The 25829-nt window shown below is 30.9% G+C and overlaps 2 protein-coding genes across 3 annotated transcripts in view; both read right to left on the bottom strand.

Moving 5' to 3' along the window:
* Positions 1–4117, bottom strand: part of LOC134722486 (endonuclease/exonuclease/phosphatase family domain-containing protein 1-like) — a 51285-nt gene extending 47168 nt beyond the window's left edge. Inside the window, exon 1 of the mRNA XM_063586108.1 lies at positions 3933–4117. The gene's annotated coding sequence lies outside the window, so the exon portion shown is untranslated. The remainder of the gene's footprint in view (positions 1–3932) is intronic.
* A 2815-nt stretch (positions 4118–6932) lies between these two features.
* Positions 6933–25738, bottom strand: LOC134721116 (regulation of nuclear pre-mRNA domain-containing protein 1B-like). 2 transcript variants are annotated; one of them, XM_063583869.1, is made up of 10 exons: positions 25516–25738; positions 23499–23628; positions 22232–22338; positions 20891–20956; positions 20623–20712; positions 18974–19089; positions 18071–18197; positions 13863–14038; positions 12625–12798; positions 6933–11568 (listed from the first exon to the last, which is right to left on the bottom strand). In XM_063583869.1, exons 1-9 carry the CDS (start codon positions 25664–25666, stop codon positions 12637–12639), a joined length of 1125 nt encoding a protein of 374 aa, XP_063439939.1. In that variant the 5' UTR covers positions 25667–25738; the 3' UTR covers positions 6933–11568; positions 12625–12636. The 2 variants fall into 2 exon arrangements, with proteins under 2 accessions (XP_063439939.1, XP_063439940.1); XM_063583870.1 differs by lacking the exon at positions 20891–20956.
* Positions 25739–25829: the final 91 nt, after the last annotated feature.

Genomic DNA, 25829 nt, shown 5'->3' with positions numbered 1-25829 from the left:
CCTTTATACAGATACCAATGGAAATGAGAAAGTCATCTGAACAATAGAGTACAATAAGTATCAGACAGCAACACAACAACAAAAATAAACATAATAAAAATATCAAAATTCCTAATGTTAAGCTCTATCACTAATATTTAAAATTTTCAAAGTAAAATATTAGAAAAATTTACAAAATTTATAAAATCTTTCATTTATTAAGAAATATTTAGACACTTACCACAGAAAAATTTGAGAAATTGATAGCAAACATCAATGGATCTATAGCTATCAACAACTAATATTTACCTCTGATGGAATGACAACTGTTGAATCATATGCATAAGTAATTGCAAGTCAATGACCTTATAATTTGAATGATATAACTTGAACACCTCGTAAATAACACATTCAATTTATCTCAAAATCTAATCTAATGTTCACACTAAATGTTATTTAATGAATGTTGATGCATATAATTTTTCGTGATCCTTGTGTGAAATTGAAATCCTGTAGACATGCACCACATATGTGAACATGTTTGATACACATGGTCATATACATTTAGAACCAGAGGTTATGTACTAGCGTTAACATTTCTTAGAAAAAATCTTATTGGGAACATTGATACATGTACATATACTTTGTATACTCATTTTATAAAGTCAAAGTTTGTACAAATACCTGAAATATTATTTCCTTAAATTATTTCACCACAATCACATGTCTTTCAATTTCTTTAACTCTTTTTTTCTATTCTTCCTGATCATGCTGATGTTCTTTTGTGTTCAATTTAATCATTTCCTTAACATTTGAAAGTAATATTATCAACAATATCAATTAATTGTTTATATTTTGTATACATTTTGTATATTCATTTATCAGAAAAGATTTGTATCTGAATATGTTAACACTTTCTATAAATATCTAAAGGTAAAGTTTGGACTTAGCATCACTGAAGATACATTTATTAAGATAATAAATGTATCTTCAGTGATGCTAAGTCCAAAATGCACATCTGGAGCATTAAACTGGATCATGTTTATGCTATATTATAACATAATACAGGTACAGTAATCCTCTCTCAAACCCCACAATAACAATAAATAAACAATGGTTTGCTTGACAAAACATGAAAAGCAAACACATAAAATAAAGGAGAAGTTGGGAATACGTCATTACTTTACAGACATTAGATATATATATATACAAGACATTACCCCTTAATACAAATAACTAAATATCATGTGGCCTTTTATAATAGAGCGCATCGAACTGTTACAAATCTCCCTGCATCCCTCTAATACTCAGTTGAAATACAACTTTACTAATACAATTATTTTCTGCGAATCTTTACTAATACCTTAAGCTTGCTATAATGAAATTCTTGTTATGAAACTTCCTTTACAATGTACAGGTACATAAATATAAATGTACAATCAATCAAAAGTATATTTTAAACCCATTTCCTGTTGAATTCTCCTAAGATTGTCTAAATGAATTAACTGACAATAAATAGCAGGTTTACTTATCAAAATTTTATTGAAATACTTCTTAATTTTTGAAGTTTAAATAATTTATCAATTGAAACAAATTATCATTATCTGGCCATGTCATTGATTATAATATCATATGGTGAAAGCAATGTGTGACATTAGACATACATTTAGAAAATAAATCTAATATTTTTGTTTCATTTTTTTATTCAATTGTTGATAGTACATTGTAAATACAGAGCAACACTAACTGCCAAACAGTAAAATATTAGGTCAGGGTTTTGACCAAATGTGGATGAATATAATTTGTAAAACACATGCCACCAAATTGTTAATCCTCTCTTTCACAAAAAAGGTTTTAATTACCCATCAATACAGAATTATCAGATGGGTGAAGCTCATATTTTTGTACCCCTGTAAATCTAAATAGTATCTTTTAATTATTCATAATATCTTATAATAAAAGCTGAAATTGATTAAAATTTGTATTACAAATGTGACGATATTAAAGTTTATGTTCTACTTTCAGGTTATTGGTCAAGTGTTTGACTTTCAGGTTTTGTCACGTTTTTGACTTTGAACATCTTATAAAGATCATTATAACAAGAGGATTTAAATAAGATACTTTCATACAAATAATTATACATTATATATATACGATTGCTTCAAGTGTCTATTTTTTAAAGTGAGGAAATAAAAGCTTACAAATCATGAAATGTATTATTTCATAAATTTATATTAAAATTAAAATGCAACAGTTTTTGAAAATTTGTACATAACATTTTCCCTGTGATTTAGCAGTATTTTTTTTATCCAGGATAGTGTACTTGAAAATATTATGCAATGCCATGATGATGTCCTCAATATCAATGCAGCAACATTACTTTGTACATGTGCATCCGGTTCAATTTATCAATGAATTGTACTGCATGTGATATATCATTCCCATTCATTCATACAACAAAAATAAAAAAAACTATGAAACTTTTAATGACAATATGTTATTTTTATGCCCCACCTACGATAGTAGAGGGGCATTATGTTTTCTGGTCTGTGCCTCCGTTCGTCCGTTCGTTAGTCCCGCTTCAGGTTAAAGTTTTTGGTCAAGGTAGTTTTTGATGAAGTTGAAGTCCAATCAATTTGAAACTTAGTACACATGTTCCCTATGATATGATCTTTCTAATTTTAATGTCAAATTAAAGTATTGACCCCAATTTCATGGTCCACTGAACAAAGAAAAAGAAAGTGTGAAGCTCAGGTTAAAGTTTTTGGTCAAGGTAGTTTTTGATGAAGTTGAAGTCCAATCAACTTGAAACTTAGTACACATGTTAACTATGATATGATCTTTCTAATTTTAATGCCAAACTAAAGTATTGACCCCAATTTCAGGGTCTACTGAACAGGTAAAATGATAGTGCAAGTGGGGCATCCGTGTACTATGGACACATTCTTGTTTAATCTATTATATATACCCCAATAAACATATCTTTCAAACAATTTCCTGATATCATAAAAATATACAGAATATTGAGAACTTTATTCCTGATATATGTTCTGCAGGCATATTAGACATTTTTCAATTTGATATCATGCCACAATAGCTTTTGAATTGGAACGTCAAATTTTTACTTTGAAATGTGCAGTATTTTGTAAGATCTTTTGAGGTTTTAAGTAACATGAATAATGGGCATGATGACATAAAAGTGTGCATGCATGTAAGTGTAAATACATGTATGTCATGTATAAAATTAAAATTGAGAATGGAAATGGGGTATATGTCAGAGAGACAAAAACCTGACCAAACAGAAGCGGATTTTTTTTTTTTTTTGGGGGGGGGGGTTGTTTGCTTATATAGGGAATCACTGAAGCCTGACTAGAGCAGGTCCCCTCTTAGGCAGCCAGTGGGCCCCCCTTATGAAAATCAATTTCTGGATCCGCCACTGACATAGAGAAGATAACAGTTGAAGGCCACCAACATGACCAATGACTGTTCAAAACAGTGTGAAAATCCAGAACCCAGAGGTGGTCCTCAGCTGTCCCCTATATAAAACTGTGTACTATTCTGTCAATAATGTCATATGCATGCATGTTTAAAAAAAAATAAAAACTGTAATATCAAAGAAATATAGAAAATCCAAGAAAAATATTATTGATCAAACTTTGGAATAGATAAATAGATGATCATAGACATGATAGATATATATACATTGTAACTCATGTTAAATTTTTATTAAAAAAAGATTCAACTTTACAAAATACAATGCTTAATAATTAAATAATTTTTTTTTTATATTTTGGCAGCTTAAGTTTTTACACCTCAATCATGCACTATGGACAATGATGGATCTAGTTTCAATGCAATGAAAACCTATACATCCCAGTCGGTCGATCTTGGAGATAATGGTTCAAACGCGTAATTTCAATTTGCCGTTAAAGATATTTACTAAGATAACTTACTTGTCGACTCTTTAGCAGCCTTCAGATTCACGGACCTACTGTTTCTTTAATTTGCTTGAAGCATATGAAATAGTCCACTTGATTTGAATGTATAATAAATCTGTTTTGTAAAATGAAACACAGTTCAGCATCAATGCATTGTCCGCCCCTTTTAACTACCTTGACCTTTTTATTTATAAGCGCTTGTCCGATCTCTCTCTCGGATACGTTTTACTATAATTTTGGCATTTACTAAAACACAGAGTAAATATGTGGACTGGAGCGACTTTAGAAGTTTTATTGAGATTACTATATGATATCGGATATGTGTAATGATATAAATTGAACTTTGTTTACAATACCAGATTGTATCAAATACAAATACCACATTTCTTGATTTAACCCATACAAAAAAAAAAAAAAAAAAAAAAAAAAAACTTTTTATATTTTATCATTTTTTTTTCATTACTATTGAACATAACTTTATTACTAACATTAATATATACAATGTACATGTTTGTGTTTTTATTTTCAACAATTTTTGATAATGGTTTTATATGAGTATTCCAGGGAAGAGTGCACATGTTTAATGTCTTGCTTATTGTTTTTTTTTTTGGTCATAATGTAAGGTCATAGGTCAAATGAACCCTGCAAGACAGACATGTACATCTGTAATCATCACCAACGGCAAATATTGCTGACCTATTGCTTATAGTACTTACCACTTGCTAAACAAATGATGTAATGGTGAAATGAAACCAGCATTAGCAAGATAGACAGTTACACCTTTCTGCCATCCATACACCAAATATAGTGACCCTATTATATGTATTTACAGAATATACCAAACCGCACAATCTAAACATTTTTCAATGAACCATGGAATTAAAATCACTGTCAGATGAAACCTGTTACTGTAAATTCAGAAATTATTGCGTGCATTTATTATTGGGATTATGTCATTTTAGGCTTAAATGCGATTTTAATTTTTACGATTTTGAGAAAAATCCTGTTAAATTCAGATAAAATATTTCAAAATGCGAGTTTAAATTATTGCGTTTACAACTCAGTCGCATTTTCGCAATAATAAAAACCTCGCATTAATTTCTGAATTTACAGTAATTAGACTTTCACCAAATTTTATTGACCTTTTTAAAGTACAAGACAGACTGACAAGTTGAACCCTGCCACATCGTTTATGTATGTGTCTGTCCCAAGTCAGGAGCCTGTAATTCAGTGGTTGTCATTGGTTGATGTGTTACATACTTGTTTTTTTGTTCATAAATTAGGCCTTTAGTTTTCTCATTTGAATTGTTTTATATAAGTCATGTCAGGGCCTTTTATAGCCGACTATAAGGAATGGTTTTTTTTTTTTTGTTAATTCATGGAATTTTGTTTTTTGTGGAGAGTTAGTCTCATTGGCAATCATAACACATCTTCTTTTTTATATCAATGAAATGAGGTCAAGGTCAGGTGAAGCCTGTCAGAAATACGACAGTTTTCGATTTCATTAGTATGTTTGATCACCAGTAATAGCTGTTTAATAAGGGACCTTTCGTTCGTTCTGAATTTTTCTTGGGAGGTCCGTATTTTTTTGTTGTACTTTTTACAGACATTGAGACCTTACACAGATCCATATACAAAAATTATGTTTTCCTTTTACTCATAATGAGTGAGTATTTCAGGTGACAAAAAACTTAAAACTTTTTTTCAAGCAGCCACTGAACCATACAAATGAGGTTAAGTACAATGAACATGTAACTGACAGAAAAAAAGTTCCTATAAGGTATGAAGCTTCCAGGTTGTCTAGCTTCTGAAATATAAAGCTCTATACTATAAATATACATCGTTGTAATCACTATACAGCCTTGTGTTCTCTGATTTTCCAATCAGAGGCATGACAAAAACTAAAAGTGTAAACCCCTTAAAAGTATTGGGGTGTTGTTATAGCACTCAGGGGGCAATTATCTGGATTTTCTTTTTAAATTTAAAATGTTGGGGCCCTTTTGTCAAACTGTAGAAATTTTCCTCTTTAGTCATGGCATCAAGGAACTTGTATGGACTGTTTCATCATATTTACTTAACAAATTTCTTACCCTTTTTTTAAACTTTTCTAGGCCACCTATTATGATTTTGCTATTAGTGGACCAGGAACAGCTACTCTTTCACAGAAATCAAGTTCACCCGAAGTTTTTGATAAAAGAAAGGATACCAAAGAATTATTTAAACTGCCAAGTTAATTAAATCTGACAACACCATGACAACAAACTTAAAACAACCAAAGGAAAAACAAGTTTAGGAAATCCAACAGAAAAATAAAGGCTTGATGTTGAAAACGGTACTTTGACCTTTTTGCAATTGTTACTTGGATGGAGTGTAGTCTAACTTGCACTCAAAACACATCTCCTTAATGGCTTATATCAATGAGCAAAATGAACCCCACCAAAAAAACTTGGTGATATCAAGTGCTCTTGAAGGGTAAAATTATATAGTTTCTGTTACTCAATTGTTAATTTTTTATGCAATGGTTTGTGGATAGTCTTTTGAAAACTGAAACCATGGTATTTATTGGCTGTTGTTATCAATTCTGATAATGATTTTGGATAAAGAGCATGCTTGACATTTAGATGACTGCTGAGCTATTACCACTATAAAAGCCAGCCTCTGTATAGATGGTTCATAATTTGTGATCCTCATTCAGTTCAAACAAGAAGAAAACCAATGACAGTGGAATATTGCATATAATATACAAGAGAATGTCCTTTTATCATTTTGTGCAATAGCTTTCAATGTAGTCATCTAAATTGTTTGTTATTCTTTGTTGTAAAATATTTCCACGACAACAAAGAAGTTGTGTCATACATCTTCAAGACAGGTTTCTTGTTTTTTTCTGAATAGGACCCAGCTTTTCCATTTTTTGCTGTGTTAATTTTTCATTTCATAAAATTCTATGATGAAACTTCATGCAATTTATTTTAGTCATTTTTCATTGCTTGGTTGGTATTATTAAATTACCATCTCTACACATAAAAATGATTTTATTATCTAAAATATTGTAATAACATCATACAATACACAGGTGTGACCTCTTTAACAACCAACATCAAGTCAATCTTAGAATCAATTAAGTTATAAACAATTAATCTTTTGAGATTTTAGAAAGACAAATCAGTTCTGATTAAAAATGATGAACAAGGTCAGTTATCTCCCTTAAACTATTTCCCTTAGAAGACATTCTAATTTTATAGTGAATCTTAAATGTACCGGTAAATATCAAATTTTGTTTTCAAAATATGTGGTGAAAAATACAAACTGATGCAAAATGCCAGAGGGTTTTTATTCTATCTGATTTCAGAAATCTACATTTATTACAAAGTTAACCCAATGTTATTTCAAAACACAGTTAGTCTTGGTGGGTGGCAGTATAAGCATCTCTGCAGGCATCATATGCCATGCAAATTCAAACTGAGCAAAAATTGCCCAATAAGAAATAAGACACAAGTAAATTTACTGATCACATGTATATTCTGGTAGCCAATCAATCTCCTGGAAGTAAATTTACTGATCACATGTATATTCTGGTAGCCAATCAATCTCCTGGAAGTAAATTTACTGATCACATGTATATTCTGGTAGCCAATCAATCTCCTGGAAGTAAATTTACTGATCACGTCATGTATATTCTGGTAGCCAATCAATCTCCTGGTAAGATTGAATGCGTTCTGATCAAGCTAGAATCTGTCCATCAAATGATGACAAATGACATGTGTTCAATCTTACAAGTATTAATGTGTAGTAAAATGTACTAGATACTGTTCCTTGCATTAAAACTGACATACCTATGATTATCTTTATGATGTCATACCGTGGATTCATTATAGTTTATGGGATACCAATTTGGGGAAAGGTGAGCCACAAATTTAAAGATCAAAGAAGTACAAATGTTCTATGGGCTTCTATGCAGACTTTTGCAAAACCAGAACATCAAATATCCATCCAGGAAATCAAAAATAATCCACAGTACTACACCTCAAACTACTACCTTAAATCAGAAAATAAAGTCAAAATCTTATCAAGACGCGAAATTGTGTGACATATTCTAACTATAAGTACTCCATATCTCATATTTTGGGGATCATTTTTTTTTAATTCGTTTTTTTATGTTTTTAAAAGTCTATTTTGAGTAAAGTAAACCTTGAAAATGTGTTTTTATACTACAGTGAACAGACCTTTTTAAAATACAAAATTAGCACAGTTGAAAGTACACAATGCTTAAAAATTCCTACTGATTACAGAAAAATAATAAATTCATTTTCAAAAAAACTTAAGGGCTACCATTAACCCATAAAGAGCCAAAGCAACAAAAATATCAGTAGAACATTAACAACATGACTTATTGATGCAAAAATCTTCTTTTTAATCATCTTAGCAAACTAAAATAATACATGTACTTATAATCAGTATAAATCAGGTAAAATGTATTGTTACAAAAAAGTTTTGTGATAAAATTTTGAATTTGAATATTCTATTTATAGGTACTTTCAATTACCAATTTACTTTATGCATCAACAAACAAACTTCAAATCAATTGAACATTTTTTTTTCAACCTATGCAATTATTTCTTCTCCATTGTTTGACAATTTCAATGCTCTCTCGAGAAGACAACATTTCTTGCGTACAGAGCTTGGTGTTTATGAGGAAAGATTATTAACAACCAAGAATGAGCCATATAAAAAAATCAAACATTTTCCGCCATTGTATAATTTAGCATTAAATCTGTTACTCAGTAAACAGTTTGATGTTTTGTTACAAAGACTGACATTTTTTCACAAATCGAATTAAATAATTTTGGAAAATGTGATCAATAATACTGTGAAAGTACTTTTATTTGTGGGGTACCAATTTTCGTGGATGACTTTATCCACAAATTTAAGTGTCTAACGAAATAAAACAACCATTGTTCAAATCAAGACACGGAAAGATCCCCATGAAGGTTTGACTACTGATATGATCTAGAGAATATATTGAATAACCTCGAATCTGAGAATACTTTAATAGCAGTCACAGCACTACAACTGCATGCAGAAAGTATACCCATTTAATCTTTATTAACCTAAACTGTACAACTTTTGATCTTTTAATTTTCATAAAAATATTTTTTATTTATGAAAGTCAGATTTCTGGTATTGATATGCTAGTATGATAAAGTGTTCATTTTATATCCTCATAGTTTTCGTACATATGGGAAATAATAATTTCATGCTGGGCTTGATTTTGATTAGAATTATTTTACAATTTAAGATACTGATTTCTTTAGGTGACATATTTATGGTCTAATTAACACCTTTGATGGTCCTTAATCTGTTGATCACTTTATCTTGGGTTAATTAGTGTTGTCACTACGATTTACACGGGTCAATGTTTACTTTGCAAATTCCTTCAATCCAGACTTGGGTTAATTAGTGTTGTCACTACGATTTACACGGGTCAATGTTTACTTTGCAAATTCCTTCAATCCAGACTATTTGTAACCTTCGTTTCTAAAGGCTTTAATTTTTTATTTTGTTTTAGAAAACTAAAATCCACGAACTTAAAAACCCACAAACATGTAAATATTGCTCAAACCACAAAAATTGATACCCACGAATTAAATTACTTTCACAGTAGTAGAATATACAACAAAACCTTTAAAGTCACCTTGTGCTTTTGTTACACAGATAAGAGTTTATTTTACAAATGTATTTCTTTTGTGAATGAAAATATTTTTGAAAAATTTGAAATTTTTCAAACTATGGGTAGAACAATACAAACTACAAAATATAAAAGGATGCATAGAAATCTCTACACATTAATATTGATGTAATAACAAATACATGTTTTCTTGTAAAACTAACAAAATAAAAAACAAACATTCTTCTCTCTCATAAAAATATACTGCCATTCTGTCTTCAACTTTCATACTACAAGGCATTATGGTTTACTGTGGATTCATTATTATCTGTGGGGTACCAATTTGTAGACCAGGATTTTAATTGTTCAACTAAATACAAATTTCTATAGGCTTATAGGCTGACTTTAGCAGAACCACAAAATCAAATATTCATGGAAATACAGTTTTCCTGAATCCCCCCCTTTTTTTTAAAGTCGGTACTCACAGATCTAAACGAATCCACAGTTATTTAAACATTTCACCAGTATCAATGTAATCTAAGAATTTACACTTGGTTGTATAATGAATTATATATAAACAATACTACCTCATTTAGGTGTTTTGTTATGTCTAAGTCTAAATGTCCAAGTCTAAATGTCCAAATCTAAATGTTCAAGTGTAAATGTCCAAGAATATAAGTGCAGTCAATGCGTCTTCATTATAATCAAATGCTCTAAAATTCTTTTTCAAAATCTCTGTGTTTATAGTTAAACTAATATCTAAATCTAACTCAGGCAAAAATTGCCTTTTAATCAAATTTCTTTTTATAATTGGACAAATCCACAACAAACAAAATAAATCACAAAGTTGACTTTTACTATAACTAATTATATTGTGTACGTGTGCTATATGCAATTTTAAGAAGATTTGATTTTTTTTTCTTTAAAAATTTACCAAAAACCCAAATTTTAAACGACTACAAATAAAAAACTTAAGGAGCTTGTATCCCAATCTATCATCCATACTGGAGTTATTATGCAATGCCTATAGGGTAATCTTAATATACTACAGTTTTAATACAATGTCCACTATCATCTGAGTTAAAAAAATCCATCTTTCTTTCAATTTAATTAACTTTGCGATTGGGTGACCAAATGAGGAGAAATGCATTTGGTAACTCTGAGACTCAGATTAAAATGCCCACAATAAATTGCTAAATTAGTTCAAAAAATAATTCTCCATGACATCACATTTATAGAATTTGAGGGAAAAATTTGTTGTCATGTTGACACCCATTAAGCACTTGGCTGACAAGAAGTCTACAGGAAGGTTTTTTAAATTAATAAATGGAGAATGTTTCCATGGGATACAGATGATTCCCCTGCTTGCAAATAATGTTATAAAGGGGCGTTACACTAGAACGGTAAAAGTGAAGTTACCCAAATTCGATTTTCATCTCCATTTTTTCATAGTTAGCATTGTGTATAGGATCCACAACATTGTAAAAGAATGACCAATTTAAGGAAGAATGTAGGTAGGAATGGACAAGGGTAACACTTAATTCCCTCTCCAGGGCCAGCATAAAAATGCTATTAAATAGCATTCTGATAGCACTTTTATGCTGGAGAGCACAAAACTGCTATTAGGATCATACAAAAAGCTCCAAAATGGTCCATCAATTTCAAAGCATTTTTTAAAAGAATGGATGACAGACAACTTTGCAAAAGTTGACATGTGATCATTACCAGGAATACCAGTAAGATTTATACAATCTGAAATAATTACAGAAATAATTTTTTATAACAACATTTTAAGTATTACACAGCACTACTAGTTTCAGAACAGAGATGACCATTCATTTGAAACATATAAATAGGAGCACTCATCACGGTGATAGATGGAGGATGATGATGGAATAAGACAATATCTGCACATTTACTGACTAGTCACTTCATCTGTACTAACAGGAATGCCTTCTTTATATACGGAGCCATTTTTATCCAAACCTACAAAAAACAAAAATCCGTATAAATTATATTGTTAATTTCTCATTAATTCAGCACACATTGGGGATCTCATTGGGGGGTTCTGATCCCGGTTCCCGCTTACTGTTTTGTCAGATTCCCGTATCCCGCTTACACTATATGCGTAAGCAATTCTCATTTTTTTGTCATTTCCCAGGTACCGCAAGACCTCATTTCCCGTTTTCACGACACAATAATTTTACTTTCACGTGTCACGCTTAAAAATAATCGGCAATCCTGCTTCACGCTCATACCCCAATGAGACCCACCACATTGTCCTTTTTTCCCCGTCTTGTATTCAAAAGATAAATGTTTTTCATTTATATCAGCACATCTGTAGATGTAATGTTCTCAATATTTAGTTGTCTATGCAGATCTGTAGATGTAATGTTCTCAATATTTAGTTGTCTATGCACATCTGTAGATGTAATGTTCTCAATATTTAGTTGTCTATGCAGAGTGTTGTTTATTGTTCCGTCTTTTTGTAGTTTTTTATCTTTCACCATGGTTTTGTCAGTTTTTCTATATGACTTATGAAATTTAAAGTCCTCTTGGTATTGTTGCCTTAAAAAGATACCCATTTTTCACCCTTAAATTAGATTTGTCCTAATAAATTTCAAGTGCTGTTCAAACAACATACATTGATCAATTTCATACAAAACATAATCTACATACTACTAACTGAAGAAAGGGAATGTGGCCATGTGACACAGATACCTCTTGCATATCAAATAAGTTATAAAGGGATATAATTGACAAACAGCAAAAGTGAAGCTACCCAAATTTGTACTTGATTTTATTTTTGTGGTAATAAGTATTGTGTATAAGTTTCACAACATTCAGTTGAGGCAAACTTAAGTAAGAGAATGGATATGTATTATTCAGTAATTTTTCTTCATAGTTATAGTGACACCACAGAAATTCAAACTTGATCAGTATTTTGTGGTCATAAGCATTGTGTATAAATTTTTGGTAGGGGCTTACTTAAATTAGAGATGACAACAATAAGATCAGTGGGGATGTAAAACATAACCATACCCTAATACTGTGTCAATGTCTACCATCTTGCATGTTGAAAAGATCACCAGCTGAAGGCAATGGTGCAAGACCACCAGTTAAACGAGGTAAAAGATCAAAATCAGGTAAATTTTTTATGTGAGATTCCAATTCTCCTCGGACTTCAGTCACTTTATCTAATCGTTTCTTGTATTCCTGAAAGATAAGAAAAATCATACTGTTAGGCCATAGTTATATTTTTAGTTTTACGAAATTTTTTGACAAAACCAATGGGTAGGAGGACGAAAAAAAAAAAAAAAAAAAAACTGCTGCTGCTGATTTTTTTTTAATACCAACCATCAATATCAAAATTTTTTTTTTTTATTTCACCAGGAGATTTTCTACTAGTGTAACAACTATTTTTTTTTCTTGACAAGGTTTGAATTGAAAATCAATGTGCAACAACTTACTAAATCACCAAGAGCATAAATTTAGATTCTTTCATGCAGTTATGAACTAAAAATATATTTTTTTTGCATGAAAAACACTAGGTCGGAGGAGAAAAAATAAATAAAAATCAACATTTTTAATTTTATTTTTTTTCCTATTTGGCAAAAATTAGGGTAGGAGGGTTCGTAAAACTAAAAATAAAAAAACTACGGCCTTAATGAGTTTACAGTAACACTTTTAAAGGCTTAACAGAAACATTTTTTTTTTAAATTTGCTCTAGATGCTGCCTCATGGATATTATACAGAGGTCTCATTGGGAGGTCACATTCAGGATTCCACTTATTGTTTAGTGAGAATCCTGTATCTGGCTTCTCGTTGCCATAATAGCGCATGTAATTTCCAGTGTCCAACTGGACTTGTTTTCCCATTTTCTTGCTTAATTATTGGACTTTCACGTGTCAAGCTTTAAAAAACCAGCCAATCTGCGTTTCACTTACAACCCAATGAAACCAACTATAAAGCTTCTGTCAAATATTTTTTTTTAATTCTTGAAATGTGTGACAATATTTTTTAAGGCCTGAATTCATTTAAACTACAGACTTAAACTTAATGTTTAGTCCACCTATACTGACAATTGAATCTATCTGTATTGCAAAAATAAAGAAAACAAAAGATGTATTTCTCTTTAATATTAGTCAAGGTTCAGCCGAGGTAACTGTGGAAGGGGAGATAACAATACTTTTTAACAAATCCATAAATATCTTAGTGCTCCTGTTAGTAAATTTCATAAAACATTTAAAAAAAAACAATAATAAAAAATCCATTTTTACCTCTATTTTTTTCTCTGCAGACATTAATTGTTCTTTTTGGCAAGCTATAAAATCTTTTAACATTTTCCCAACCATTTTCCTTTCTTCTAACTCTGCATTTAATCGAAAATTATATTCAGACAACAATATACATGCATCTTCTACTTTTCTTGACAATATCACACCAGATTCTTTGTCTGAAATACAAAAACACAAACTATATTAATCATGACTTATATGTATTTTTTAGGGAAGAGTAATAGTATTGATAGACCAGATATGACATGACCACATAATGCACACACTAGAAAATTGAACAATTTGATTGACTGAGGACACACTATTCATTATCCTTCCTGCTTGAAAGTCTACTGTAATCTCCAAGCAGTCATTTAAAACATTTAATTTTTTCCTTTAATCATTGGAGAAAAAGATTCTATCACTTTACCATGTGACCTTTATTTTAACAATATAGAATTGCATTTAAAGTGGCATTGATAATTTGAATATTGCAATAAAGATACAAATTACTACCTGGATTTGTTTATATATGACATGAACCATGTCTTGTTTACGAAAAACCCTAAAATATCATAACGGTGGTCGGTCCAATTAGGAGATGTCTGATGATTTGTTGAAAATGTAATGTGTAAAGTAGATCTTGATTTTCTGAGTAATTGTTAAACAACAAATTTTAACTAGATAAATACTGGCTTACTAATTCTGATATTGGTTGAAAATTTTACCTTGGCAATCAATGACCAGATGCTCTGCAGGGCGCAGCTTTATATGACCGCAGAGGTCGAACCCTGAACAGTTGGGGCAAGTATGGACATAACATTTTGATTGTGATTAAATAGTTGACACAACATAGGTTTCTGACACAGAATGAATGTGGTCTAAGAACTTAAACTTAAAAACTTAAAAATTTTAAATTAGACATTTACCTATTATGGTCCAATATTCAAAATCTAAATACATGGTCAGATTTAGCATATCATAGAACTCCAAGAATTCAATTTTTGATGAAATGGGGTAATGTTCAATTTAAACCCTTTAGACCTCAATGTGGACCAATTTGATAACTGGGGCCAAATATTAAAAATCTAAATACATGGTTAACGTTAGATTCAGCATATTGAAGAAACTCATATACATGTACTGTGGATTCATTAATATTCGTTGGATACCAAATTTCGTGGGTACAGGAGAACCACGAATTCAAATGTTCAACGAAATACAAATTTTGTAAAGGAATGAGTGTAGACTTTGCCAAAACCACGAAATTAAATATCCACGAATATGTAAGTTTTCCTCAAACCATGAAAATTGGTACCCACGAAAATAAATGAATCCACAGTATTCCATTTTTGTTGACATCAAACAAAGTTTACTTTTTGACCCTTTGGACCTTAATGTAGACCAATTTGAAAACAGGACAAAACTGTGTAATTGAATATTTCTTGCTATTCCGCAAAACTGTGCAATTGAAAATTTCTTGCTATTGCGCAATATTGTGCAATTGAAAATTTCTTGCTATTGCGCAATATTGTGCAATTAGATATTTCTTCCTATTGTGCAAAACTGTGCAATTGAAGATTTCTTGCTATTGCACAATACTGTGTACCAACTTAAAAACTGGGCCCATAATCAAAAATCTAAGTACATGTTTAGATTCAGCATATCAAAGAACCCCAAGAATTCAATTTTTGTTAAAATCAAGCTGTTTAATTTTGGACCCTTTGGACCTTAATGTAGACCAATTTGAAAACAGGACCAACAAGTGAAACTGCGAGCTACTGCTCACTGATGATACCCCCGCCGCAAGTGGATAATATTAATAGTGTAAAAATATGCAAGTGTTCGGTAAACAGGAAGTTGTCGAGTGATGAATCTGAAAACGCATCACACGGTATTGCTGACTTATATAAATCCTGAAACCAAATTTCAGAAATCCTTGTATAGTTCCTGAGAAAAATGTGACGAAAATTTTCAACTTGGCTATCATGTGTAAAATCATACAAGTGTTCGGTAAACAGGAAGTTGTCAAGTGATCAATCTGAAAACACATGAAACGGTATAGCTGACTTAGATAAACCCTGAAACCAAATTTCAGAAATCCTTGTATTGTAGTTCCTGAGAAAAATGCGACGAAAAATATTCATGGGACGGACTGACGGACGGACTGACAGACAGAGGTAAAACAGTATACCCCTTCTTTTTTAAAGTGGGGGTATAAAAATTAAGAATCTGAATACATGGTTAGATTTGGCATATCAAAGAACCCCAATAATTCATTTTTTGATGAAATCAAGCAAAGTTTAATTTTTGACCTTTTTGGTCCCTAATTCGGTAGGACCAAAACTCCCAAAATCAATCAAAACCTTCCCTTTGTGATCATAAACTTTGTGTTAAAATTTTGTTAGATTTCTATAAATTTTTACTAAAGTTATTGCGCAAAAACCAAGAAAAATGCTTATTTGGGACCTGTTTTTGGCCCATAATTCCTAAACTGTTGGGACTAAAACTCCCAAAATCAATCCCAACCTTCCTTTTGTGGTCATAGACCTTATGTTAAAAGTTCATAGATTTCTGTTAATCTTTTAACTTATACTAAAGTTATTGTGCGAAAACCAAGAAAAATACTTATTTGGGCCCTTTTTGTCCCCTAATTCCTTAACTGTTTGGACCAAAACACCCAAAATCCATCCCAACCTTCCTTTTATGGTCATTAACCTTGTGCTTAAATTTCATAGATATCTATTTAATTTTACTAAAGTTAGAGTGTGAAAACCAAATGTCTTTGAACGACGACGACGCCGCCGCCAACATGATACCAATATATGACCAAAATTTTTTCGTTTAAATATGTTTGATAAATCTGCCACAATTAATTTTGACCTTTCTATTGACAGTTAGTCTTGGTGTAATACATAGGTCTATTGAATAGGTTGTCTTTCTTCCAAATTTTAAATAGGCAAAACAAATCATGTTAAATTCAGAAAGAGTTTCTTCCCTTATATTTGCCTAATGTTTTAAATTTTAGTGCAGAACAAAAAATTGTTGTTCATAAAAATATTTATGAGTCAATAAATGATTACAAAATATTAAAATGAATTGTTTAAAAAAAAAAAATCAAATCTGCATGTTTACAAAAATAATTCATTGTAAATGAATGATAATATCTCCAGTACTTCTTTTGATTTCTAATCTGTACAATATAAAAAAGATTGTTCATCCTTAAATTAGAGGAAAATTTGATTGATAATCATCTACAGGGTGGGCTTTCCACAGGTATCATCAGTATCAATCAAATTTGAAATTTTTGAAGTTGATAATTATCAACCAACTCTGTCAACATTTAATACTTATTTTTAACATGAAATTTAAATAGTATATGTTAAAAAATAATACTACATTTTGTGTATTAACAAAACATAACATAAATATTTAATTCACTAGAGCTCAGAAAAACAAACAAAATCAAAATATAAATTTTTGTGAAATTTAATTACTGCTTTTTTTACATTAAAAGTCATTTCAAAACATTGCATCATACAAAGCTGAAGGCTTTTCCGTTAAGTGAACCTGCCAATTTCGGATGATATTGCATTAAAATGAAGTTAATTGATTTCAGCATGTCTGAACATGGCAGCTGCTTTAATACAAAAAGTTCAACTGTGAATTTGACGTTAGGACCCTCACTGACCCGAGCTTTCTACATACACTTTAAAATATGCAAATCCTATTTATTATCCTGATCACATATTACACAGAATTTATCAAATAGTTAAAGTGTTGTATAAAATAGAAACTTTAAAAAATGTCCATAAGGAGAGAGGCTAAGGAAAATAAGTCATGATGTGCTGCAAACTAGGTTTGATACATACATCTAACTTGTTGCCATGCTTTCTATGATTCTATCCGAAAATCTTTGGGAAAAAAATAATATACTTTGAATAATTCCACAGGTAAGTAATTCATCAATTTTGCTCAAACATAAAAAGAAATGTCCTAAAAAAAAGTCATTTGTGAATTTATTATTAATTATTCTTGTGACACTAGTTTTCATGGATTTCTTTCATGATAGTGAACCACAAATTTTCAATCAAGGAAGAACAAATTTTCTTTCAGGCTCGAATTCAGACTTTAGAAGAACTCTGAATAAAATATCAAGGAAAATTGGTACACACAAAAAATAAATGAATTCACAGTAGATGAATTTTTACCATGAATTTTGGCAAGGTGGTTAACATCAGACACTTCAGGTGGAAGAGCAGCAATCTTCTCTCTTACAGCAGCATCACTAGACGCTGAATGCTCAAGGTCTGATAAACGTTTCACTAATTCTTCTGCCTGTAAATACAAAACAATGAAAACTAGTAAAAATGCAGCATAGCAAATGTATACAACATAGATGTGAACTATGTCAATACCAGTGAGTATTGCACCAGAAGTACAACATTTGTTGTTTGTTTTTTCTTTGTGGTATTTTTCTGTACCCACATTGCTATTGTGTTGGTATTTTACTTTCTTTGTGGTATTTGTCTGTACCCACAATGCTATTGTGCTGGTATTTTACTTTCTTTGTGGTATTTTTCTGTACCCACAATGCTATTGTGTTGGTATTTTACAAGTCTGCTGCATATACCCTATGCTTCATTTCATACAATTATTAATCTCTTTCACTTGACTTTCTTGTGTTTTATCAACTATCTTATTCTTAAAGATATGTTCAGAAACAAATTACACTTATAGATTAACAAATATTTAATCTAAAACAAAAACTTTTTTTCGTAACCAATCGTTTCATTTTTAATTTTATTAAGAGCTATTAAAAAAATGTTAGGCATCACATTGAAAGCTCAAGCCACTTCAACACAGATCTACATGAGTTCCACATGAGTATTTACAAATTTATGTTATGGTCTCAAATATAAATATGAATATGCAACTGTGAAATTAGATTAATTTCAATATCTTTTTGAAAAAAACCTTTAGAAGCATCAAAAGACAAAATGTAAAAAGTACTGTTTTTTATTCAAAGAGAACACCAAACTTTATTACTAGAATTGTAAATACTTGTAAATATTGAGAGGGAACTTCCAAATGTGTGTATAGTAAGATCTTACATCTGGTGGGCCACTTGTATCATCTTTTGACATAAGCTCTATTTCTTCCCTCAATGACAACATTTCTTCTTTCTTCTTTTTCTTATTAGGAGGTGCTGCTTCAACTGGCTGTGGGTCTAATAAAACAAAATTTAACTGCTCTTAAAAATACTAAATTTCTTGTGACATTCTCAAAAATATGACACCACTATATAAGATAAATGTGTGTTTACCGTTTTCTGCTTAAGAAATATAGGTGTGTAGTTGGAATTTATTTTAGTTAGTTAATTTTTTTTTATTAACCTATAGACATTGGGTACACATGCAAATTTGTCACAAATCACTTCCAAAATTAGACTGCAAGCATTTGCTTTTGATCATGTTGATTTCAGGAATATGTCAATATTTGGAAAAAAAATCAAAAGTTTAGCTTAGTTTCTTGTGTACAATTTGGGAATTAGTATGCAGTCATTATCACTGAACTAGTATATAATTGTTTAGGGGCCAGCTGAAGGACACCTCCGGGTGCGGGAATGTTTCCTACATGGAAGACCCCTGATGGTGACCTTCTGCTGTTGTTTTTATATGGTGGGGTTGTTGTTTCTTTGACACATTCCCCATTTCCATTCTCAATTTTATTTAATCTTTATTCTACAGGTCTTACTTAAAATAAAATTAATGACAGTGTATCATGTTCTTAGAATCCTAAACGTAATCACATAAATACTGCAGATTCATTTATTTTGGTGGGCTCCATTTTTTGGAATTAAAAATTATAATTCTTTTGAAAATCTAATTTTTTGGCTCACTCATATCCATGAAAGAAGCTTCCAACTAATCTTTAATAAAAGCAGAGATAATGATCATGAAAAATCAAAAATTAATGATCGTAAAAAAAAACTGAATTTCCTATAAAATGCTAGAATAGTTTCATATTGAAAGTAAGTTACTTCCCCTGGTGTCTTTTTGAAGTGTATCTTATTGAACAAATTTGTATTGATTGTGTTACTTTATTGCTTTATCCTGAAGAAAATGCCCTACAAACAAACATGTGTCTAATCAAATTACTACCATATTCCCTTGAGTGTTTTTTTCATAGTAGTTTAATCCATGCGTCGTTCGGTCATGCGTTGTGTTATTTTTTTATATTCAAATACGGCAATTAGTTATACTTTTTATTACATTGTCAAATTGTTTTTTTATGAAATTAATGTAGAAAATGTAAGGAACTATATGTTTTTCCTACGCATGTTTTGCTTCGACGTTATCGACGTCTTGACAACGCTTATTGTTGTATGACATCAATGAGTGAAATAACCACCTTTATTTCACATGTGAAATTATCGGTTTTTATCTAACTGGGAAATCAATGTAATTCATTGCAACCAATGTAATAAAACCTCTGATTGTACTTACCTTTATCCGTATTCACAGGTATATATTCCTCTACCTTTTTCTATACTAACCTTTGACCTTATTCACAGGTACATATTCCTCTACCTTTTTCTATACTAACCTTTGACCTTATTCACAGGTACATAGTCATATTCCTCTACTTTTTTCTGTACTAACCTTTGACCTTATTGACAGGTATATTCCTCTACTTTTTTCTGTACTAACCTTTGACCTTATTCACAGGTACACATTCCTCTACTTTTTTCTATACTAACCTTTGACCTTATTGACAGGTACATATTCCTCTACTTTTTTCTTGTCTCTTCCTCTTTTTAAGTTTATTTCAGCAGCTATATCTGATATAGCTGTAAAAATAAAACATTTGTTCTAGAAATCTTCTGAAATTATTTATAATTACCGACAACATATAATATTTAAAATGAATGATGTTGATGTTATTTAAGATGAAAATGACTTATGTATAAATAAGTTATATCAGGTTGCCTCCCCCTTTCCCTTCTCAACACACTACACAAATTTCACCTTTTTTATAGGTAGGTATATATTCTTCAATCTTTTTCTTCCTTCTCTCTGTAATGTCTTGAAGGGCTACAATAGAAAGACACACCACAACATACATCAATTGCAAGCAAGCATGTAAGTGCAAACACCACGCATAGTAACTGTATTTCTCAAATTCAATAGCTAAACGAGTAATATGTTTTTCATACTTAAAATCACACTATTATGTATCTTTTTTTTTTATTATCTAAAATACTTTTTATCTGACTATCATGACTATGGCTATAAAACAAATGAATGTTCAAAGTAATTATAAAATTAAATATAAATAATTTATAACAATAAAGTTACATTTTATCTTAAATAATAAATTTCAAACCAATATTTTTAAGAAATTAGAGATTTTTGATGTTTGATTAGCTATAGATTGCAAATTTGAGAAATACAGTCCAATAACCAGAAATCTGTTTGCCAAGGCAACCAAGTACCACTTCTATTTATTACTTACCCTAAAGAGCACTCAACAGTTTATCAAGTTTCTTACAGAACAATCAATCTTATTGAGTTTTTCAAACAAAAAAAATCAATCTTGAAAAATAATTTTTGAGATGACACATCTTGATTAAGGTGCCTTAACCTTATTTTTTAATCTGAACAATTTGGAAATTTCAAATGTTACCATATAACAACTACAAGATATTTAGTTTACCATAGAGTGCTCTTTTATACAAAACACTGAAACAATAATTTTTCTGCTTAAAACACATACAATATGGATGATGGTCAGATGGTACAAAATGTATATACAGAGTTCCAGACAAGCAAAGTAAAATTGATAGCGTACTCACCACTTTTGTGAACAATTTGGTTTCCTGAAAATTAAATATGTAATAAAGCTTATACTCTTGAGAGAGTGACATATGTTTCTTGATCTTCAAACAATACCTATTTAAAACAAATGATGAAACATAAGTTTTGTGCCATACAAAAAACTTAACAGTAACCAATGATTGTATAAGGTTGCCTAAAGCATCAAATGTAACTTTCAAACATCTATATCCTAGATGAACCACTTATTTTATTCGAATTCATTCAAAAGATGAATCTGTTTTAATAAAGAATAAAATAACAATGATGTTTTATGCTTTAGTCTCCAAGTATAAACCCAAAAATATCTGTGCCAATTGACCTATTGTTGCAAACAGATAACACATACATGTACATGAGTGATCCCCAAAAGTTATGGGAAAATATTTCATTTTTCTTAGATGGCAGGCAAACCCAAAGTTGGTGGTACACATATAAGATAATTCTATGCCTAGGTTTGTTGCATCTAAGTATGACCCATTTGTTTTTTCTCACCTGTTCCACTTTTGATTTTGTCTATTGTGTTTTTACTATAAACACCTCGTTCCTGCCATATATTTAATATTCTATCCACTGATTTCTTCACCTTTTCCTCAGCATCTCTACAAATTAACAGCATTAAAATATTTACTAAAGCTCTTTATTTTCAGAACTATTCCACAAATATTTACAGGATAACTATTTTAGTTAATACAAAAGACGGACGAAAGATACCAGAGGAACAGTCAAACTCATAGATGGAAAACAAACTGACAATGCCGTTGTTCTTTCTACACATGCACACGATCTATATCATCAAAGTGTACTCTCAACTATTTTAAAAACTGTGAAATATTTAAAAGACATAGAATGTACTTAAAATATATGTTAAATTAAAGATACATATTAGTCTATTTATACATTATTCAGATAATTTTTTGTCTGTTTTAATATATATATTTCCTTGGTTTTCATGTACAAAATGTATAATATTAATTTTCAGAAAAGGTATTCCTCTAAAATATTAATTTTCTGTTTAATAATGGAATACATTATTTTATTCTTACAAAATATTTATAGATTATTACATGGCCTTTTCCATATTGGCACTTGCCTCACAGTCATAAAAAATTGGTGTATAATTATTTCCCCAAAAGACTCAAATTTCAATCTATCAAAAGGCTGGATTGAGTGTTTCAAGCACATATTTTGTATTCAAGCACTGAGTCAAGTTTTATGACAGAGGACCTTGATATTATAAAGAGACTCTCAAATGAGCTATAATTTGTAAATTTGCTTAAAACGAGAATGCGTCCCCAGTACACAGATGCCCCACTCCCGCAATCATTTTCTATGTTCATTGGACCGTGAAATTGGGGTCAATACATTAATTTGGCATTAAAATTAGAAAGATCATATCATAAGGAACATATATACTAAGTTTCAGGTTGATTGGACTTCAACTTCATCAAAAACTACCTCGACCAAAAAATTTAAGCTGAAGCGGGACAGACGAAGGAACAAACAGATGGACGGACACACTGACCAGATAAAATAATGCCCCTCTTTTATCGTAGGTGGGGCATACAAATCTAAGTTGCATGTCAATTCAATGCTATAGGCCATTTATATTGTACATGTACTCTTCCCAAACCAAAACTTATTTTCAGACTTTTCAGAGTTGTCTCATTGGCATACATGCCACATCTTCTTATACATGTATCTATCTATGAAAGTTTTTCTGGTATAACAGCTTCTTGCAGTAACTCAGGTTTATATTTACTTTGTAGCTGAAGCAAAAGCATCTGTCATTACAGTAGCAAAATCTCTGGTAAATTCAGGTCCTTTCTTCTTACTGTTCTGTATTACATCATTAGCTAGGTACATATATATCAATCTCATTGAAGGACGGACTGAAAACAATAAAGTAAATAATTATCTGTTCTTTGAATAGTTTACACACATGTAAGGTTAATACATACATCAATCATTCATGTGCATGCAGTTTACAAAATTTACAATGGTCTTAAGATACATGTATGTGGTCAATAATATTTTGTTACCACCAATAGTCTTTAGAGCAAATATGACTTGGCTTTCAGTTTAACAGGATATAAGATCAAATTAATATTCATGTACATGTAAATTAATTATGTTTAGACAAAATGCAGACGAAGTTAATCAAAGATCTACAAAAATGTTTTATTTCTATGTGATGTTATCAGGCATGGTCGCCTCTTCTAAGACGTCACAATAGGAAATTCAGAGGTTAGGTAGAAAATTTAACATCAAAATATCACAAATGAAGAACTGAGATCAGACTGGAACATATGATGACCTATATTCTATTGGATTGCCTCATGTTTCATAAGTTGGGCCAGTTGGCAGGAAAAATTTCCTCAGAATTTTTCTATTTTTCATATATATGTGGGAAGAGTTGGCAGACCTATATTCAGAGGGATTTTAGCCCTTTGGTTTCAAAAGCTGGACGAGTTGTTAGACCTAAAAATGTATATTCAATGGTATTTTACTCATTTCATTAGTGGGTCGTGTTGGTAAACATTCAGTGAATGGAGCGATTAAACGTGGGCCGAGTTGGTAACAAAGTGGGGTGATTTGGTGTGTGGCAATTTGTTATGAATTCCTTTTAACAAGATTAAGCATATGAAAATCATGACTTGTGTCGAGGATTGTGGAAACGTTATGCGTTCGTATGTGTGCCATCGCCACCAATGATGTGACGTCGCGTTTCTACGTATATTGTACTTATGATTCTATGCTTGTTTTGAATGAATATTGAACCACATACTTGTTATTATATTGAGAGTCAAACCTACATGCAGACAAATACAACACTACATTTGTAAGTACTAACACACTCAAAACCCTACAACTTGTTTTAACTTGTCTTGATGTAAATACTGCATGTTGATGTATTTAGCTTGGTAAAACATTTAAGATTTAATAGAAACATGAAAGATAATTGTTTTTAACTTGGCACCTTTTATCTCACTTTATTTTAAAACATGAATGAAGATAATGATTTTTTTTTTTATACATGCTGTAGCAATACACTTTCATGACTTACCATGCTTACCAAAACTTGATTCCAAATTATTAAACACAAAACCAATAAAAAGGATGGGAGCTTGTAGGGTGTGAACAGGCTTTGAAAGCTAATGTGTAGGGTGCGAAGTTGAAAGAGAGTTAAAGAATCTGTAATTGATTTATTTACATCCAAGACCAGTCAGCTCCAGAAGCTATGTAGACATTACAGTGACATGGTAGAACGGTAGACTTGCATTTGTTTTAGAAGGTAAATATCCACTTTTTGATATTGGACGAGCTCTGATGCGCCCTGGCCACGGTCCAGATTGACTGGCAAAACAGCCGTTGGATATCAGAGTAATCTCGGACTAGTATATCCATGAATATAATTTTCAAAAAAAGATCATGGGCTTACTCACATAATTAAATTCATAACATTTAAAATTATTAACATTTAAAATTCATATCCTCATTGACTTTTTTAATATGTTTAACGAACGGATGCATTACATGTATGTGAAACAGTTCAAACTCATTCAGGTACATGTAGCTGGTTCTAACCTGTTTTTGAGACAAATAACTTCTTTTGAGGCTTGCAAGTGCACCTTAACAGACTATGGCATTTACTAGCTAACATTGCAGAATGTCAACTCATTGTTAGAAATGTTATCTTCATCAAATATATACAATATTGACATTTTAGACACGTTACACGTGCTGTTGTGTATTTAGATATTGTAGCCAGGTATAACCTTTTTGCAGTTCTCTCAGCCATACTTGGGTTATGGTTTTTGAATGTTTTCTGTGGTGAATCAGCCATAAAGATAAAGTCTGAATACTCTGCTGTGTGTTGTTCAGTTCGCTTAATTTCTTTACGAAGTTGCTATCTGTAAATGAAGACATGTTTATGCTGTTTGTTTCTGATGACCACAGCTGTCCCGAAACCGGAAGTAAACAAGATGTGCCAAATAAATTGCTGTAGGGTAAGTTTGATATTTATATCACACAAACATAGTTTTTGCCTGGCAATGTCATTCTTGAAGTATGTTATTGCTTAAGGCTGACA

The sequence above is a fragment of the Mytilus trossulus genome, chromosome 6 (assembly GCF_036588685.1).
Source record: "Mytilus trossulus isolate FHL-02 chromosome 6, PNRI_Mtr1.1.1.hap1, whole genome shotgun sequence".
Lineage (NCBI taxonomy): Eukaryota > Metazoa > Mollusca > Bivalvia > Mytilida > Mytilidae > Mytilus > Mytilus trossulus.
Note: the sequence above shows the minus strand (reverse complement) of the source record. Positions and strands in the feature narration are given on the sequence as shown.